Source organism: Polypterus senegalus, chromosome 5, assembly GCF_016835505.1.
Source record: "Polypterus senegalus isolate Bchr_013 chromosome 5, ASM1683550v1, whole genome shotgun sequence".
NCBI lineage: Eukaryota > Metazoa > Chordata > Cladistia > Polypteriformes > Polypteridae > Polypterus > Polypterus senegalus.
This window is the reverse complement of record NC_053158.1, coordinates 197,485,116-197,506,302: the sequence shown is the minus strand read 5'-3', so window position 1 is coordinate 197,506,302 and position 21,187 is coordinate 197,485,116. Positions and strand designations below refer to the sequence as shown.

The following is a 21,187-nucleotide window of genomic DNA, read 5'->3' as shown; positions in this document are numbered from 1 at the left end:
CAGACACATACTACAGAGTATCCTTCTTGAATGGTTAAATGTGGTGCATAGCCTTCTGATGTGAGTTTTTACTTAATGGGTGTGATCTCGTCTTTTGTTAAGCATAGCAACCAGATACATAAATGACTGGACACTTTGTAGATGTGTTGGTCCAAAAAATCCTTAAGGGTAAATTAATGTTTGGAAGTTTTTCTTCACACAGAGAATCACAGACACATGGAGTAAGTGAGCAAAGTAGTGTGGTGTGCAGTAGGACTTTAGGGAGTTTCAAAAATTTCACTTGATGTTATTATGTATTAACTAGCTGCTACCCGCCGCTCCGCTGGCCTAACAATAATTTCACTAAAAAGTTGTCACACTAAGTTTACAAAATAAAATGTATAACAAAAAAGAAAACAATACTTGTTCTTGATGTTTTATTTGAAATTAAAAATATATATATATTTTTTATCAATTTCAAACTAAGAACTCACCCCTTCTGGGATTACTTCACAACAAATTGCAGTCCCAGTTATCACTAATTTTAAATAGGTAGTAGAAATCTGCTGATCAATGTGAGCTAAATAAAACTTTTTATTTAAACAGATCTTTATGTATTAGCATCTCTTTTATATCTCATATTAAGCATTAATGAGCAACATCTCTCATCATAACTCAACAATTACCAATAGTAATATTAATTAATACTGTATGCTATTTTTTATATCTTAAACTTTTTAAGTTGAATTTCTTTAAAATAATTATTAAAAAAATTTATATATATTCGCATAGTATATTTGTAGTATTTGAAAAAAAATCAGGTCTTTATATTTCTGGTTATATGTGCTAAATCACTGATTTGATTGCATCTTTTCCATAAGGGTCCTTTTATACATTTCATTATGAAGATTCATCTTTTTATTGAATTTTTCATATCTCAAATTTCATCAATAATTGTTTATTAAAGTTTCTTCTTATATTTTCACGAATTTATTTTATTAATTCATTATGTATGGGGTAGCACGGTGTCGCAGTGGTAGCGCTGCTGCCTCGCAGTATAAGACCTGGGTTCACTGTGATCTGAGAGAAAGGAGGTTGAAGGGCTAAAAATATTGTATTTGGATATCGAATAGAATAAACGAATAGGGGTAACTATTTATGAGATCTATATATGATAGGGATGTCTATTTAATAAGTATTTAAAAAGGAAAAAAAAAGTATGCACTGAAAGTACAGTTTTACAAATTAGAAGATAGAACCCAAAAGTAACATCGAACGCGCAAACATGTTCCCTACACATAAGTGTCGTATTTCTAATGAAGCAGCCGGCACTCTGCTGTAGCTTACATACACAGCTGCGGTGTCCGACCGGCGCGGAACGCTATACTATTATGTACGACGATTATTTTATTACAATTCTTAAGCTAATAATTACACAATTGGTGTACTTGTTAAAAAAACGAAAATTAAAATGTTTTTAATGTAGAAGCATGTATTTAAGTATATTCAAATACGGGTTTATTGTTATGTATTGAATAGTTTGTGTACCAATTGTGCCTTATCTTAATCAAGTACTTTCTGAAATGCGGGTGTTAGTTTAAAAATGTTTAACCACCTCTTCATCCCCTCAGGGTTTACATTTTGAAAAACACCGAAGTTCATCTTTATTTATTACTTTTGTAGACAATATTTATCAAGTTTGAAGACCAAAGTCTTTTCATTTTTTTCCAGACGAATTTGCACCCTGTTGGGGTTACATTTTGAAAAATACAAAAATACGTGTTTATTTTTTGTCTGTATACCAGTTTTTTTGTTTTTCAGTTAAGTAGTTTTTGATCTTTTAGCAACTTTCGGCGTATGACAAAATAAAAATAGCACCTATTTTGAAACTGTACATGTGGTTTTATTTTAACTACTCTATTCATTTATAACAAGAGCACATGATGCTCAGGAACAACAGAAACGACCCTTCGCTGGGTTAATTGAATTTATTACCAAGGACACTAACCTGTTTAAACATCTTGGGGGCTTCGCTCGCCAACCCCCAGGTTTGTTTTCCGGAAATACAATTTAAAGAGATTGTTTATTTCATGGGAATTGTTACATATGCATTATGTTCACTTGTATTTTAAAACTTCATTAAAAACAATATTTGGAATGAACTTATGATATAATTTTTTATGGTCTTCCATTGTTAAATTTTCGTCGGCTGTTATCTCTTTCTTTACCTCTGATTCGTTAATTTCTTGTAGAAGTTCAAATTGCTGCATCGTTAAATCTTCTGCTTCTAACATTTCTTTGATGATCGAAAGAGCCGTTTGTTCATTCGGACTTTTCGGATCATGGTCCTTTGAACGTTTCCCATAATTGTAAAGCATCAACTTAACCCGTCATAATTAAGTACACGAAGAAGTGTCTTAATGTGTCAGGCATCATTACAGAAGTGGCATCAGGCATTATTTCAAACATATAGTCGTCCGATTTACATAACCCAACTGCTCCTGCCGCTTCTTGAAAGGTACCGTACGTAGTTCCAGCTAGAACATCTTTATACGACGTTGCTCCTTTCGATTCACGTAACAATAATTTTAAAGGAAACCGTTCGATATCTTTTGGTGATACAATACTTAATCGAGCAACACATTTGCAATTAATTTTCCTTGGGTGCCACACTCTTTTTGTTTCTGCCATGTGTAATGTTGAGGAATTTGTGCATACGTATAATGTTTTGCATGTTTACGTGTTTTATTAAATTCAAAATAAGCCATTAATTTTGTATTTCTATTTTTCGCTACCCCTTAAGCTTCTGCTTCTTCGCCCTCTTTAAATTTAATTTAATTTAATTAAATCATAATCTGACCTGTTAAATGAATCGGTAATAATTCAATTGAACGACTTCGACCGTCTGTGGTGGGTTGGCACCCTTCCCAGGATTGGTTCCTGCCTTGTGCCCTGTGTTGGCTGGGATTGGCTCCTGCACACCCCCATGACCCTGTGTTCGGATTCAGCTGGTTGGAAAATGGATGGATGGACTTCGACCGTGCATTGGCAATTCCATTAAATGCCACACGCTTTCCTTTTCACTGACGTTCCGAGTATCTAAATATGCTTGAAATTCGTCCTGAGACTGCAGCTCTTTCGATAAAGTTACGCGTAGTCTATCGTGCCCTTATGAATGTTCTTTTAAATGTAATTAATACTCATAACCCATGTACGATACTCGACATTAATATGACAATCGAATCGTTTGAGCAAAGATTATATGGTATAATCATTGAATTATGGAGCCTCACAATTTTACCATCGTCTCTACCTAATCCCGCAGCGGCGGCTACTTGGGACCAGTCGGCCAACATCCTCCACGTCCTCTCATTTGCGAGAAGCAGATCATAGATATGTGATACACTACTTGTCAAATAATAAAAAAGGCGTACACGACCAGGTGTAAAGGTCGGATGTTCATCAGGTGTAAAATGATCCGATTTTTACGAAGAGTCTACGTGTCGTGTACTCTGTATAATTTTGGCGAGTACTGTATGACTATGATCTGCTCCCCTCAACTGAGTGGAAGTGGCGGATGTTTGCCGACTGATCGACCAACCCACAAGCGTTACCTGGTATCCATCAAGATAATCAGACTGCGATTCAGACATACAGTATGAATAATATAAACGTTATTCTGCAATACTAATTATAATAGCACTGCAGCTATGTACTTTCAACTGCAAACTAAATTCTACAACGTGCTAGATTTACATTCATATGAATACATAACATCTCTTAAATATTAAATATCCCAATTATTCCCTGTTTAGAACCTGCCAGTAATAAACATTCGTCATTGAATGCAATTAATATTATAACAAACACTAAGAGATGTCAAATATGAACATGACTGTTAGCTCAAACGTTCTCTCTAATGTTTGACCCTTTACTTGTGAACTTGTACATAACTTACATTTGGACAGCAGACGCCCAAACGTAAAACTTTCTTTGGCATCTCCAGCAGTACCATCTTTAACTTTGGGAGTCTCACATGCGCACTGCACACAGTGCTGGCATTCACGTGACTGGGCTTCAGCGCCTTAAAGCCACACGATCCATTTTTGCAACTAATATATAAAGCTACGCGAAGCTGATTTAAACACTCGCTGTTTTAAACACGGGACCGTTCAGAGAACGAATCAAAAAATGCTTTTCTGGTTACAATATCGCAAAGCGCGAACTGCTCAAAGATGCTCCTTTGAAGCTAGGTAAGTAAACATTTTAAAATGCATTCTTTTTTAACCTTACAACTCGGAATGTTTAGTACTGTACATTCAAACAATTTTCAGACATTACAACACAGAGGTTTGAACCACTGTCACATTGCTCAGGTGGCTTGTGTCCGGACACTGTCTGTATAGAGCGCGATCACTCCATAAGTGCACAAGCCGAGTGCCCGGTTGGGTTTCTTCGAAACTGCTCCGATCTGATGAAGTGTACGGTGGAATGGACGTGTCCTCTCTAAATTCATATTAACATCACAGCCAAACCTTTCTCTCTGTGTACTTTAATGGTATTGTAACCGAGATTTGTGTGCGTTTGCTTAGACTCTGGTCGTTAATAAAGAAACGGAGCAGAGAAGAGTGGTATGGAGAGTTCTCGGAGTTTATTGCCAAAAGTCCACACATACCAACTCTGTTGCGCACGACTGCGAAAATCGATAACGCTTCGTTTTCCATCACATCCCCAAGGGGACAAAATACGCAGAACAGGCAGCCTCATCAGGGAAATTAATTTAAGAAAAAATACGCTGCAGGAGGCCTTGTTACAGTATCATTTTTAGTTGATTTTGTTATCTGTAGCTGTCAAAAACATTTTTGCTAACTCAGAATATACACCTCTGGACTCCCCCGGGATTAACAAAAAGTCTTCAAATAGTATAGCAGCAGGAAAGAATATTACAAAAGACCTAATAGCACCCAGGGTTAGATTAGAATTTACAATAGAGTCCCTCAGAGGATTGTAGTTTCATCTGCAATATTAGATGCTTTATTGGACTAAAGGTAGAACTAAATTTAATTGGAGGGAGAACTGAAAAGTAACAGGATACTGAAACCAATAACCAGTTAGAGGGCTGTAGAGTAAAGCAAACAGTAACAGAAATATTGAGTACAACATATTTTTATAACTTTATAATGTAGCTCTCATTCTTTCTGCATATAGACTTCCCCGAAGATACATTATTATTTGTCTAAAATTCATTGTGTTGGGAAACACTAATTATCCAAGTTATTATGCTTATACTGGAAACAGTGGTGTAGAGTATGTCACGTGATCTCAAGAGATAATTTTTTTCGATACCAGCATCTCTGATTCATTTGCTTTCGTTCTGTGAATGGATTTTTTGGATCGTTATTGTAATAACTGGAATTGCCAAACACAATCAGGTGGTCGCTATTTCACAACAGTTCGCTGTCAACAATTTTGTTTATTATTGCTTAGGTCCGGTTTGAGTCCGAACAATTCATTCACCTTAATATTTAAAACACAAAAAATCCTTTTAACATATTGTTTAATTAATAAATTGTGTGCCTTATACCAACAGGGTTCTTTCTATAAATCGAATACCAAAGCACCTAAATTACTGACTACCTAGTGAACAGACAATAATTCACATAAGTTAAGAATAAACTATTTCAATCAAATCATCATTTCCAAAATCGTAAATAAAGGAATCCCCAACCATGAATTTCACAGGCACAGGCCCCCCGAATTACGTAATGCAATCCCACCTTGTAATTAACCCCTCACGAAAATAAAACACACTTCACTCTCTCTGTCGGACACACTGACACACACCGATTAAAACTAAACCTCCCTTTTTCAATCAAAGCTGGGGGGTATTCCAGAAAGCTTGGTTAACTTACCATTTGGTAAATCATAACCTCTGGGTTGATTTACCCCAAACCCGCATACCATGAGTATGTCGGTTCCAAAACACCTGAGAAGAGTAAGTTCAATCAACCTCCTACTGGTTACCCAGAGTTAATGCGCGTGCACCGTGCATATACATAAAGACGTTTTCAATGGATCGCCGATTTCATGAGTCAAAACGGAAGATCAAGGAGAAAAAAAGCGAGCGGCATATTTCACAGAGGTGGAGTTGGAGGTGTTAATGCAGGCGTTTGAAGAATTCAAGCCTATCATAATGAAAAAAAGTAATACGGCTGCATCGGCTAAAGAAAGAGAGTTGGCTTGGCAAAAAATAACGGACAGAGTAAATGCGTGAGTGTATTAAATTGCAAAATTGACATCGCCTCCCTTTTATTATACTGTAAAATAATGAAACACCCCTTCCGCACCCTTTTCACTGTTAAATCACTTTGAATGCATTCACTTTTCCTGCCATTCATTTCTTTAGGTTAAAATAACAATGTGTATTGACTAGGAATATATGGTTTCTTATTTAATAAGGTGTAATCCGTCTGGATGCAGAAGAACTTTGAGCCAAGTCAAAATGAAACATAAAAACATACTGCAAAAAGGTAATAGTTGAATACACGATCACTGAACTATTGATTAAACACGATTTAGTATATTCTGTCTGTCATGTAGCTAATAGAAAGCAAGCTGAAGCCCGTCTAACTGGCGGGGGCCCACCACCACCTCCCTCACCCCATCTGAGGAGCTGGCTCTGTCCCTTAATAAAGGGCGACCAGTGGTTGCTGGCATTCCAGGGGGCACTTCGTCACACACACACCATGCACCACAAGTAGCATGGTGAAATGTAAGTTTACCACTATGATTTGTTTTCATTATATGACTTAATAAATTACTATCTCTGTCACTTAAAGGCTTCTTCAACATGCTTAATGTTTTATGCAGGCTGACTTTATTGAACACAAAATCCAGTTCTTACCTGCACATTGATACTATGAATAGATTTCCTATTAACATAGTCTCCCTCATTCATTGAAGGAGCTTTAATAGGAATGTGGGTGCCGTCAATGCACCCAATTACATTTGGAAACCCTGAAATAGAAAGTCATATAGGGAAGTATCAAGTGTGTGCAGGATGAATACATCTATAGATATAAATAGTATGACTACATATTAAATATGCGTCATGAATTTTACTACAAAGGACAAACCTGCCACTCTGTGGAATTCCTCTTTAATTACACGCAGAGGTTTATGGCCAGGGAACTGTACAAACGTGTGTAAGAAGTGTTTCAGTGCCAGACATACTGTGCGAACGGCTCTACACACAGTTGCCTTTCCCACATGCTCTGCATCGCCCACATTATACAAAAAATGCCCTGAGGCAAAAAACCGAAGTGCTATGCACAGAATGTTTTCTGTGCTAAGCGCAGACCCGCGGTTTGTGACATGTGCAATATGCGGTGCCAAGAGATGGGTCAAGTAAATTAACGATTCTTTTGAAAACCGATAACGCTCTTTTAAAAAATCATTTGGAAATGAAAAGACATCAATACGCGGTCTTATTACTCTCTCCCGGCGGAAAAAACCTCGGATAATTTGTGCTTCCACGTCCACAGGATCGTCATCAAAAGGCACGCCATGCTCAGTAACCTTCTGAAACAAACTTACCCTGGAACATAACCTGCTCGGTGGCAGGTTATCTTCAGAGAGTAAGCTGCTATGGTTACATACATACCCAGAAAGTTACCTCCGTTTTTGGAACCGAAAGTTGAGGTTATCCACTAACTTACCCTTAAACGTACCCGGGTATGTCACATAACCTGCTTTCTGGAATACCCCCCTGGAAACAGCACTCTGGGTAAATTGTGTTGTCAGCTCGTAATGTTTCTTTTGTGACCAATTTAACCAAAAGTAATTTTAAAGCATAAGCCCTACAAATCTGTACCTGTCTAGAAGCCTTCACTCAACTATTTCTATACATCCCGTTCTTCGTTTATTGTCTCGGGGTGGGGGGTGGGGTTTTTGGGGTGTGTATGTGTGTCTGTGTGTTTTTTTTACCATCTTCAGACTTGAAGCACCGCATTCCGCGTGTTCTGTGCTTGCAAATCCCATCCTTAAATATTTCAGCAGAGGCGCCATCTGCAGCGTAATTGCGCCAATCATTTAATCAATCTGTCAGTCACATCAACAAGTTACTTACAACATTTATTCCATTGTAAAACTATATTTTACGATTTTGTACAACTTAATTCTTTAATTTATGCTTGTACTTAATTGACTGTTTTTGATATAGTGGCGTCGACGCTGAGCGCCTTAATGGATGAATTCTCTGCTCTTCACACGGCTCTTTGAGGTGGCTTGCTAAGCTTAAAGGGTGGCTCGCCCCTGCCATTGGTGATGTAATTCCAGCTCATATTTGGATGACTCAACTCTGGAGATATATATATATATATATATATAAATATATATATATATATATATATATATATATATATATATATATATATATATATATATATATATATATATCCAGTTGAGGCCAAAATTATTAGCCCCCCTGGAATCATGGAACATTTTCCTAAACTTCTTCCCAAAGCTTGCAACATTGATGAAACTTGATATAATCAAACATCCACCAGTGCTATTTACTAGCTTTTGATACATTTTGTAATATAAAATATATTTTTAGTCTTGCTTTATATCAAATATAGTAAAAAATGGGGTGGTCAAAAATATTAGCTCCATGTTAATGTTTGCTTTCAAAACACACCTACACTAATTAACCAATCGGCTTTGAAACCACACCTGTGCAATCAATTGGCTTCCTAACAACACCTGCAGTCAATTGGCTTCCTAACAGCACTCAATCAGCATAAAAAGACTCCCAAGGAACAGGGCTCTTGAACACATGAGAGGGACTACTGTTACTGACCATGCCAAAGACAAAGGAAATCAGTCTGGAGCTCAGAAAGAAGATAGTAGAGGCTCATGATAAGGGGCAAGGCTACACTGCCATTTCCAAGCGATTCACAGTGTCTAGAACTGCTGTACGTTGCATCATTGCCAAGTACAAGGAGACAAATTCTGTTAGAAACAAACCTGGCCGTGGCCGTAATCGCAAGATTTCAAGAACTCTGGAGAGAAAAATAGTCCGAGATGTCAGCAAGGAGCCCCGGACATCTGCCAAGATGATTGTTGCTGACCTGGCCTCTTCTGGAGTTGATGTTTCAAGGAACACAGTTGTGAGGGCTCTTCACCGTGGTGGGCTTCACGGCCATCGTCCCAGAAGAACCCCTTTACTCAAAGAGCGGCACATCACAGCCCGACTGAGGTTTGCCTGTGAACATTTGAAATGTAAAGATGATTTTTTGGAAATCTGTGCTTTGGTCTGATGAGACTAAACTGGAACTGTTTGGGCACATGGATGTTGCTTATGTTTGGTGAAGAAAGGGACAGGCCTTCAGCCCTAGGAACACAGTTGCCACAGTTAAACATGGTGGTGGGAGCATCATGCTGTGGGGCTGTTTTGCAGCCTCAGGCACAGGGAGCCTTGTTCGGGTGCATGGCATCATGAAAAAGAAAATTATGTTGACATTCTGAGGGAGAATATGCAGAAATCTGCTCGTAGTCTAGGCTTAGGTCGTCGCTGGGTCTTCCAACAAGACAATGACCCAAAGCATACATCAAAATTAGTTCAACAGTTTTTCAAGGATACCAAAACCAAGATCTTGGAGTGGCCCGCACAGAGCCCAGACCTCAATCCCATTGAGAATCTGTGGCGAGTGCTCAAAGTGAATGTCCATGATCGGAAACCACGCAATTTGGACCAGCTAGAACAATTTGCAATGGAGGAATGGACCAAAATCCCTCAGGAGACCTGTGCTAATCTAGTAAAGACCTACTCTAATAGATTGTTGTCAGTTGTTGCTCAAAAAGGGTACAGTATTGACTATTAATGGGCATGGGGCTAATAATTTTGGATGTCTCATTTTTGCCCTTTCTTGTTTCCACTCAGTGTCAATAAAATATCCAAACTACAATTAGTGGACCTTGTTATTTTGGACACAGATACGCTTTAAAAAACAAACATTTGTTGTTAATGGTCATTTTCATATTGGAATCAGGAGTGTTGCCTAATTTCATAAGGGGGCCTAATAATTTTGGCCACAACTGTATATGTGTATATATATATATATATATATATATAAAAAAAAATATATATATATATATATATAACACCCCAGGTACATAAATATACCTGGGTGTGTTCAGACATCAAAATTACAGTCTGGGTCAGATGACAAATCCCCAAGCATATCGTGTCAGGGGTAACATCTAATCGGTGGATAACTTTAAATTGAGTTTACTGCTAATTAGGAATCCTTGAAACCAATGTAATATTTTTGTTATTTAATTTCTGAAAACAAACCGGAAGTCTTATTGGCCATCAAAAATCACCCGTTGTGCAGTAAAATTTTCCTATAGTTGTGAATCATCAATAATAGATTGATAGACAAAGTGGCAAATTATCTATTTCAAATGAAATCAACAACATATTAAAGTATGCAGAAAATGAGGTGATCTGAATACTTTCTGAATCCACTGTGTATACAAAAAAGAGACAGATGTCTAATAGTGTTCGTTTACATCTTCATAAATCTATCAAATTGGAAAATGTTTGAAAGGTAGGTACAATCTTTTTGTGTAAAGTTAGGTATAGTTCCTTTCTCTTATAAACTCCCATTTGCAAATTTAACACAAGCATGATTAAACACTATTATAATAATTATAATATTATTTTAAGATGCTAAGATTTGCATTGGGTGTGAGAAGGATGGATAGGATTAGAAATGGGGGCATTAGGGGATCAGCTCAAGTTGGATGGTTCGGAGACAAAGTCAGAGAGGTGAGATTGCGTTGGTTTAGACATTTGCAGAGGAGAGATGCTGGGTGAATTGGGAGAAGGATCATAAGGATAGAGCTGCCAGGGAAGAGGAACAGAGGAAGGCCTAAGAGAAGGTTTATGGATGTGGTGAGAGAGGACATGCAGGTAATAGGTGTGACAGAACAAGATAACGAGGACAGAAAGATATGAAAAAAGATGATTCACTGTAGCAACCCCTAACGGGAGCAGCTGAAAGTAGAAGAAGAAGAAGAAGATGATTAAACACTATTACTATACATGGGTAATGTTTTTTTTTCCTCAAGTCATACCAGATAAAGACAGATAAAGTATATCAGACACTTAGTGTGGTTTAGTGGTTAAGGCTCTGTGCTTCAAATCCTGAGGTTGTGGGTTCAGTTCCTATACAGCTGACTCTTTGTGACTATGAGCAAGTCACTTGACCTACCTGTGCTCCATTTGGGATAAAGAATTGTAACCAATCTTATCTCAAATATTAGAATTGGCATTGGATAAAGGCATCAGCCAAGTAATAATAAGAAAGGTACAAGAGGAGTATAGTGGCATATTGGGTGCAGATCCAGTCATCTGGGTTTGATGCCCATTCCTGTGTGTTGTCATGCTTGGAGTCCGCACATTCCCCATTAGTCTGCATGGGTTTTCCTCCCACGTTTCCAAGAAGTACAGGTTTGTTTAACTGGCAATTTGAAATTGACCCTCGGTGTTCATGAGTAAATCCAGTGTTGGAAAACCCCAAGGTTCAATAGTGCTTAGATTAACTTCAGTCTTCTCACAACCATAAATTGTATTAGGCAGGTCTGAAGAAGCATGCATATGCAATAATATTTGGAGGGACTCTAAAATTAGCATTATTGGAATGATATCATGCAGTATAACAGAAGCGTATAAAGATGACATTTTTTCATGTCTAAATACTCACTGAATCTGAAGCGTGAGGGTGACTATTCAAGCTTGACAAATCCTTCATGACTCGGATTTTCAAACTATTTAGCTTTACCTTCCATAGTAACATGTAGCCCGCTTTATTTGATAAGTAGGACATCTGTGACTAATCGTCTAAGGAGAAATCCACAGAATAGGTCAGTAGATGTTGATAAGGGTTTGGTGTTCGCTCTCAGTTGACTGATGGATGAAATAACCAATGAAATCTACAGACTCGGACACCAGCAGTAAGGGGGTACTGAACTTGCACCTGCGCACGAATGTTACGGCTGTGGTTTTAATACATTTAAAAATTAAAATGAAAATTACAAAAACTAGTTTTATGTTTTTATTTTCTCGTTTTCATTTTGTTCTAGTTAGTCAGACATGTTTTCTTTCTTATTGTAGTTTTAATGAACAAAACTATTATTTTCTGTTAACGATATGTTTCATTTTAGTTTTCTTTAACGGGAATAACACTGCGTGCAATACTGTCATTCCAAATGTCCTGTTCTCTGTCCTTTTTGAGGGCTGATTGGGCTGTTCTTCTAACAGCAAGAACTTTTACCCCAGCGACACAGGACTTAAAAGTGTTCAAGTGAGATGGCAGGGAGTTAAGGAACCTCCATGACAAGGACAAGACCACGATCTGCTGGCGCAGGAGTGGCGAATGTTAAAGGGGCTGCTAATGGTGAAGTCTGCCTGAGAACACAGAAGTGAACTCGGCTTGGTCTTCTGCTTGTGTTGCTGAATCTCGCAGATTCCTTCATTGTCATCATGAGCAGGCATGGCATGTAGTTGATGCTGTAGTGTGGCTACAGACGAAGCTTCTTGTCTATTCAGCAGGTGACATTTCTTTTCAGTGAGGCAATCCATGACTGAATCTGGAATCGGTTTCATATTAAATGGTTCTATATTATTTAATATTTTCTAGGACCTGCAATTTTCCTCAGATGTGTTTATTGTTAAAAAAAAAAGTTCAGTCCAAAGCAAATTCTTTCAATCAAGTGATAAAAGATACATAATATTGCATGAAATTAACATAAGCCCCAGTATCAAATTTGAACTTTATTACCAGGCAACATATTTGACGCATATACATATTTATAACAAAAAATTGTATTAATTTAAAATTCACACACATGTTTTCCTTTCCTTTTTTTGCAGGAAAAAAACAATAGCTGTCTTTGAGCAAGCAGATGATTACAAACAAAAATTTCTGGCTGAAATAAATGATTCATTTAAAAATGGCATTTGCAAAATTCTACAGCTTGCAAGAGATCTTCAGGCAATTGACAGCAACCACATGGAAAATGATTCATGGAAAATTCGAAAATCCATTTTAGATGCTGAGAAAACTCTGTCTCAGTCTGAAATGTCTGCCATGGGCCAGTTGGAAAAATTGGATGACAAATGTGAAAATCTTATTTGTGAAAAGAAACGGCTTGAAACAGAAGAAAAAGAGAAAAGGGAGGAGTTGTTTTCAACGCAAAAGAAATTGCAACATTTGGAGGAGATGCTGAAAAGTACTAAAGAGAGCCTCGACCAGGCAAACAGAAATCTGACTTCTGCCCAGAAAAATGTAGAGTCTGCCAGGCGTACAGCAAGAGAACAGCAGACTGTCAGAGATGTTGGTATTGGAATTATGTTTATACCGATTGTTGGTCTCATAGCAGGTGAGTGAAGGAATTTTTGTCTCCACTTCCAGATTCTGTTCTAACAACAATACTGGATAAGCAGGAAAGTTAACTAAATAAATCAATCAATCAATCAATTAATCACACGTAGGTTTAGTAAAATTAAGTAAAAAATAAATAAAATTATAAAGACGTAATAAATGAAGTGAAAATATAATCCTGAAAGATAATTCAAATATACTGGTAATAATATCTTACTTAACAAATATATAGTAGTGAAAAACACTTTTACAGTAGTCTAAAAATGAAGTACTAACCTCATCATTTTAACTATCCGTGTTCACTTTTTGTTTTGCCCTTGTTTTCATTTTTTTCATTTTAGTGTTCAAAATTATTTAAATGTGTAAGTTTCTCCATTCTGTTTTGTGAGTGTATCATAAGCTATTATTCATAGCAGTTTTTTATTTTGTTAAAACTTTAAGTAAAATAATGCCACTTTCATATGTATTAATGCATTCCATTGCATTCTCTCATCTTGTATAATTAAATACTGATTGATTTAATGTTGCATGTTACTTTCATTTTGTTATATAAATTGCTGTGTAGGTCCATTACATTTTTGTTATTTTTTTTCAGTTTTACTTTTTTCTTTTCCACTAAGTTACTAATTTAATCAACTTCAACAGTGACTGTGAATTTTCCTTTAATTTAAATTCTGTTTTTGTACTCTGTTGTACTGTCTTACCCTCAATGAATCCCATTGTGAATTTAGCTTTTCCTTAAAATATTTTTGTTAAGTTTTTTGGTTAATATATTTTTTGCCTTTAAACAATTATTTATTCATTGCAGTGCATTTGCTTGTTCATCTTCATTGTTTATTGGCTTTTGCAATTGTTTTCTCACTGCACTTTTTTATATACTATTAAATAAGATGTTGTTATGAATACATTTTAATTTTATCTTTCAGGATCAATAACATTTATCTAATCTAATCTAATCTATACTGTACCAGCTATTGTATGTTGTTAGAGACAGGTAACAGGTAACATGTACGCTCAGCAGTGGTCCTGTGCCTTTCTGCGGTTTGTCTCAACCTGTGTTGGCTGGCTCTTCCTCTCCCAGGCAGGCAGTGTGACTTATGGGTAAGACTTTGGACTTCAGTCCTGAGATTGAAGGTTCAGATCCCACTTCTGGCACCGTGTGAACTCATGCAAGTCACTTTAGCTGAATGTGCTCTAATTGTAAAATCAAAAGAAATGTAACCAACCATCTCCAAAAGTTCCCAAACCATGTACTGTACATACAGCATTAAGTATTCTCTATTCTCTAATGGAAAAATTTCGGGTGCCAACTGGGTAATCCTGTATACTGTTCAACAGTAAAAATAAAAAAAAATTTGGCCTTATAGGTGTTGTGCTGAAAATGAAACAAAAAGGAATTCAGTTTATTAACCACAAGTTAGGGTCAGTCTGCTCAGGAGCTCCATCTGGTGGTTGTTCTTGCCAAAATGACACCTCCTTCCAGGAAGCTGAGGCTTTTATGCAGAGTGAACCTGGAAGGGACAGAATCAAATTCCCTCACTGGGTGATTACTCTGCACTGTGGAGAAAGAAGCAGATTAAAAAGAAGCAAATATGAATAATAATGAGTAAATAACCAAAAAAAAATCAATCAATACTGGCTTACATATCATATAATTGCAAGTGTAAGAGCCATTTGCTAGTTATTTAAGTTATATTAAATGTTTGCCTATACTGTATATTAGTGCATAGTCTATGGGAGGTTCTTACAACCCCAAAAGTTGAATTGAATTGGTATATTCTAACTATTCCAGCCTCTGTGACTATAGATTAGCCTCAGTTAGTGACCTGCCTTGCTGTGTGTAAGTCACGGAGGGCACACAGTTTTAAACCGTGCCTTAACATGTCCTATAGCATGAAAGTTACCATGCTGTATTGAACAAGCAGTGCCATTTAGAGCATCCTGAAGACAAAATAAAGCATCTTTAAGTATAGAAACAACTGACGTTTGACAAGAAATGCTAAGTTTAGAGAAGAGATATTTTTTCCAATTGTGTGTACCAACCTTTTATCTTTATTCTTGTGTGGACTGTTTGCTTTGAATTTTCACTAGATGAGGAGGTTAGGAGCAGGCGCTGATAGCGCAATGCTGCACCCACCACATGACAAATCAACCCAGATTAGGTCCCGAGTGCAGCCATGCATTGGGTGACACCTCAGCACCACACTGGTTCAGATGGAATGCAACCGGTGTATGGTTTTTTATGGTGGCTGCTGTGCCAATTCTGTCACCAATGTCATACCCAGGATGGAACAATTGCAGGTTGAGGGTCTTGCTCAAGGGCCGAATGAAGTAGAGTCACTTTTGGTGTTTACGGGATTCAAACTGGCAACCCTCTGATTACCAGTGCAGATCCCTAGCCTCAGAGCCACCACTCCGCCCATAAATACTGACTAAATCTTTTAAAATGAACTTTTGGAATGAGATATTTCTTTCAGCCAGATGGCTGGAAGTACAGAAAAAATAAGAAAAAACTTCAAACAAATGTTCAGTGTTTCGAAGGCCGAAGGGCTGCCCAGCTCACAGTGGGCTAACTTTCTACCATTAATGCACTTAAGTCGTTCCTCATTGTTTCTTAGCTTCATCCCAGAGGATTCAATGAAGTGGGTCTCATGGGAAGCAGGACTTTAATCAGGTGGTGATGGCGCAAAAAAACAGAATACAAAGCAGAAAAAAGTAGAAATTAAAAATGCTTGTAAATCCTTGAAGAATATGATAATTCTGTACATGTATGGTCTATTGGAAGTACAACTAAAAAAAAAAGCAAAAACTAAAAAAGTGCAGCTTTAGGAGTGTTTTTTTTTTACTGTTCCATTGTAGTAACCTGTCATGTCTCTGTTGATAAAGAATTCCAGATTTTTGGTGTATAACAGTACAAGGCCACCTCTGTTAGGTTAAAGTCTTGCAATAATAAGCAGACCCCTATTTAAGATTATGATTTGGAATTTAGGGAGAAAGGCATTACAGACTATAGGAAGGATGAGGATTATTTAAAGCTTTATATATCATTAGTAGTATTTTAAAATCAGTTGTAAAAGGACACTGGTAACCAATGTAATGATGCTTAAACTGGGGAGATGTACTCAAATGTTCTTTTTCTGGTTAAGTTTATTGAGGTTGCATTCTGAACTAATTTCATCTGATTGATGTTTTTCTTAGGTAGTCCTGTTAGGAGTGCATTCCAGTAATGTAGTCTACTTAAAATAAAGCACACGTTAATTTCTCAGCATCTTGCAATGTTATTGAAGGTCTAATGTTTGCAATGTTCTTTAAATGGAAAAATGCAGCCCAGGTAATCCGGTTAATGTGCCGTTTAAAGTTTAATTCAGAGTCCATGATCACATCCAAATGTTTTACTTCCACTTTGATTTTTAATGTTAAAGATTCAAGTTTATTTTTATGACCTTCATTATATACATTTTTGTTACTGAGATTTTTGTTTTTCCCTTATTTAGCGTGAGACAATTACTACTGATCCATTCGTAAAAACAAATAGGACATTGGATGAGCGAGCCCATCAGGGTCATCAGGTATTATAGATGAATAAAGCTGCGTGTCATCTACATAACTGTGGTAGGTCACCTCGTGTTTCAATATAATTTGGTGTCATGGAAGCACGTAGACTGAAAAAGCAGCAGGCCAAACTAGATCCTTGTGGTCCACCGTATAAAACATCATGGACGTGAATTACATTTAAAGTCAAAGTGGAAATAAGAAATGTATGTGTAATCATGAACTCTGACCTTATCTTTAAATCTCACGTTAACCAGATTACGTTGAATGTTTGTGTTCTACCTTATCTCTTCTTATCCTTTCCTATCCTTTTGTAAATATATTTTTTTATATTTTGACACCACAGGGACTGCACCTAATTTCTTTGTATTTGCTAAATGACAATAACGATATTCTAATTCTGACACTTTTTTTTTTTTAGCATTTTATTGATTTTATTAAAATCAAATAACATTCTATATAAGCAAGTCAAGTTTTACAAGACTTGGTTTGAAACAAATAAACCCTCACCCATGAGAAAGAGAGCTAGGCCAGGAAAGTAAAACTTTAAACTAGTAAAAATAAGTAAACAGATAAATTAATACATGAATAAAAATAAATGGAATGAAAAAGAGGGGAGAAAATCCGCTTTCTCAATTTAAAAGCTTATTCTAAAATATTATTGATTAGATCCTGCCAGGATTTGAAAACGTTTTGTACAGATCCTCTAAGTGATAATTTGATTTTTTCCAGTTTCAAATAGTCTATAACATCAGTTACCCATTGACTTAAAATTGATGAGATTCTTCTAACTGAGCAAGACAAGTCTACGTGCCAATTGTGAAGTAAAGGCCATTCCAGTCTGTTTGTTCTTCTCCACCTTAAGCCCCTCTGTGTGCCCACCACACACAGCTGTTAATAGGCTAGGAGGGATGGTGACACCAAGGCTGTCTGAAAGGCATTTCAAGATTTTGGTCCAAAATGATGTTAATTTGGTGCAGGCCCAAAACATGTGGCCCAGTGAGGCTGGAGCTCGATTGTAACCTAGGTTGAATCTTGCACTGGAAAGAATTTGGACAATTTTAAACGAGACAGATGCTCTCAATATATAATTTTAAGTTGAAATAATTGTATGCTTTGCGCATATGGAGCTCGAGTGAATTCTGTGCGGTGCTACCTTCCACTCCTTTTCTGAGATGTTGAGTGAGAGATCCTTTTCCTACTGTACTCTGGGGTCTTTGAAATGGAGGGACTGTAAAATGCTTTTATGTATTAAGAAGATGCTGTCTGAGTCCTCAAGACTGTTCAATATTTTTTCTCGAATAGAGGTAGGTGGGAGGTGAGGGAAACTGGGCAGGTTTTGTTTAACAAAGTTTCAGATTTGCTGAAAAATTAATTCATGCTTTTGTTTTTAGCTGATTAGATTACTGCTGTGCACTCCTACTGATCCAACTTTAAAACCAAAGATAAAGATGAAGTGAGTGCCATCGCATGGAGAGCGGTGAAGCTAGTCTAATGCATTTATTTTCACTGCTGGGTATTGAATTACAGCTTAGCGTAACTGTGGGTTGGTCATGGACTTACTGAGTGACTACTTGAATCAGGCACTAATGTTAAGAAGCATTGGGAGATTTTATTTGCAGAGAATTTTGGGTACATTATCATTTAATCTTGACATTCCAAAAATATCAGATTTATAAGTTTCAGAGAAAAGATGTATTGAGCCCCAGTGGATAATTGTTAATCCCAACCTTAATCATTACAGAATATATTCAAGAAGATGTTTGGCTATTTATTTATGCTGTGCTTGTAGGATGAGAATCTTGAGTGGTTGGATTATCTTGGAATAGAAACATTCCAGTTTTTAATGGTTGGACTCAGTCATTAGCACTGGTTCTGTGATGTGCAGGTTTACAGGTATTGTTTTTACATTGTGGCTGTCTGTGTAATCTGCTCTGGCACAGTTCTGTAAGTTTTATAGCATTTTTCTAATGGATACCACCTTCTTTTTCCACTAAGTGAGATATTCATGCTTAAATGTTTAAATATAAATGCACAGAGACACATTTTAACAAGTGTATCCACTCTGATTTATTCATTTACAGGATCAATAATGGTTGGTGTTGGTCACACGGCCATGGAAAATGCTGATAATGCTGCGAGACTTGCTCAAGAAAATGTGAACATTTGGAAAAGTGCAGTTACTAGGCATGAGGCAAATATCTGGCATTACAAAAGGAAAATAAATATGCAAAAAACAGATATTGATTTAATCAGTGAGCGCTTGCAGGACATTTCATGTGAGTTGAAGAGCCTGTCTCAGGTACGCCTGGAGATGGGTGAGGTTCAGGAGAAGCTGAAGGATGCCACCTTTCACCTGTGCACACTGGCTGGGAAAATTCAGGCAGCGGAGATGCAAACCAGGATCGTCATTTTCTTTGATCCAGTAATTAATATTTTACATGATATCACCCAATATCTATGCAATCAAAAGAATCTGGAGCTCTTCCAGTCGCATGTTGAGCCAATGATCAAGGAACTGAGAGAAGAGAATACCCGCCTGAAAGCTATCTGTGACAGTGTCAGTGAATCCAACGACTTTTATTAAGCAGGGAAATATTAGTTACCTGTAAAGCATGTAACACTTTTGATTTTACTGTGTTAAGAGTGGGACTGCAAAACAAAATAACAGTGTGACAAACTACTCATGAGATAGAATTGCTTTATCTTCATTTAATTCTTCTTTTTTTCTTGCAATAACAAAGAAAGCCTTGACTTCTTTCATAAATACAGTCGTGGCCAAAAGTTTTGAGAATAAAGTTTTGAGACACAAATATTAATTTTCACAAACTTTGCTGCCTCAGCTTTTATGATGGCAATTTGCATATACTCCAGAATGTTATGAAGAGTGATCAGATGAATAGTAATTAATATACTGAAAAAAGAGCTACACGCTACTTTAATATTTATATATTGTCCCTGCTGTCATATAAATAAAGTATTAGGTGGAAGAAAAGAATCTATAATTGTTTTTGATATGCATTCAATAATTAATGTCTTGTTTCCTTTAGAGAGATGTAGTCCTTTTTGAGACTTTTTAATGTATTTTTTATTCATTTTTCCAATTCTTATATTTGCCAGCTGTAATAATTTAGTTTAAATGAACTTATTAGATTTTCACACATGAAAGAAATACCAGTATAATTTTACAGAAAATACAAGCAACAGTGACAGAGACTGTGCAGTTTGCATTATTACAATAAAGTCACATCACAAGATATTCAGTAGAAAAGAATAAAGACACAATACAGAATGTTCTGGGCTGCACTTTGGGGACTGTTTGTAATGTCTGAATTATTACGGAACTGCAAGCTTTCAAATAAATACACATGAAGGTACATTTTCATTTTCTTTTGTTGTATACAGTAGACCTTTTTAAATCAACTATGCACAGATCTGTCTATATTACTTCAAAATAAAGTTATCTTAAAAGCCAATTAAAGAAAACTGAACCTGAAGCTAAGCAGAAATTGGGTGGATCACATGTGAGCTAGAACAAACCAAAATATTACAATGTTTGATTGAGATAAAGTAAATGGTGCAATCAAGACAAACCACATCAGTTCTCCTCTCCCGTTTAGTATAATGTTGCAATAATATTTAAATAAACCATTTTGCTTTGAAAAATAAAATAAAGCACTAAAAATGCTACTTTTATAAATTCAGACCTATGAATGTAATACTTCACCCTGTCAAGTAAGTGAACCAGCTGCCATGGCAAACAGTCAGAAGCTTCGCCTCAGGCACGGACATCCAAAGTTTGATCCCAGTAAGGGAAGCAAAGATGCGTACGGCTGATGAGCCCCAATGAGAGCAAAACACAGGTCGTGTACCCTTTGTATTATTTGGCAGGTACTTTATCATATATATATTCTGTACACACTGATCAGCCACAACATTATAAACACCTGCCTATTATTATGTAGGTCCCTCTCATGCCACCAAAACAGCTCTGACCCATCTACGTTTGGACTCTGCATGACCTCTGAAGGTGTCCTGTTTATATCTGTTACTAAGATGTTAGATTCTTTCAGTCCTGAAAGTTGCGAAGTGGAGACTCCATGGATCAAACTTGTTTTTCCAGCACACCCCACATATGCTCAATTGGATTTAGATCTGGAAAATTTGGAGACCAAGTCCAATCCATAACAATTTTTGCAGAGTGG

The 21,187-nt window shown here is 36.8% G+C and overlaps 1 protein-coding gene across 1 annotated transcript; it reads left to right on the top strand.

Moving 5' to 3' along the window:
• Window positions 1-4,108: 4,108 nt before the first annotated feature.
• Window positions 4,109-20,359, top strand: LOC120529790. Its single transcript, XM_039753926.1, has 3 exons — window positions 4,109-4,232; window positions 12,920-13,428; window positions 19,067-20,359. Exons 1-3 carry the CDS (start codon window positions 4,171-4,173, stop codon window positions 19,567-19,569), a joined length of 1,074 nt encoding a protein of 357 aa, XP_039609860.1. The 5' UTR covers window positions 4,109-4,170; the 3' UTR covers window positions 19,570-20,359.
• Window positions 20,360-21,187: the final 828 nt, after the last annotated feature.

What these genes read in the sequence shown, in the direction of transcription:
- LOC120529790 (XM_039753926.1), top strand. Translation starts at nt 4,171, where the DNA reads ATGCTTTTCTGGTTACAATATCGCAAAGCGCGAACTGCTCAAAGATGC. An exon ending in AGATGCTCCTTTGAAGCTAG is followed by an intron (nt 4,233 to 12,919) that starts GTAAGTAAACAT and finishes CTTTTTTTGCAG; the next exon opens with GAAAAAAACAATAGCTGTCT. An exon ending in GATTGTTGGTCTCATAGCAG is followed by an intron (nt 13,429 to 19,066) that starts GTGAGTGAAGGA and finishes ATTCATTTACAG; the next exon opens with GATCAATAATGGTTGGTGTT.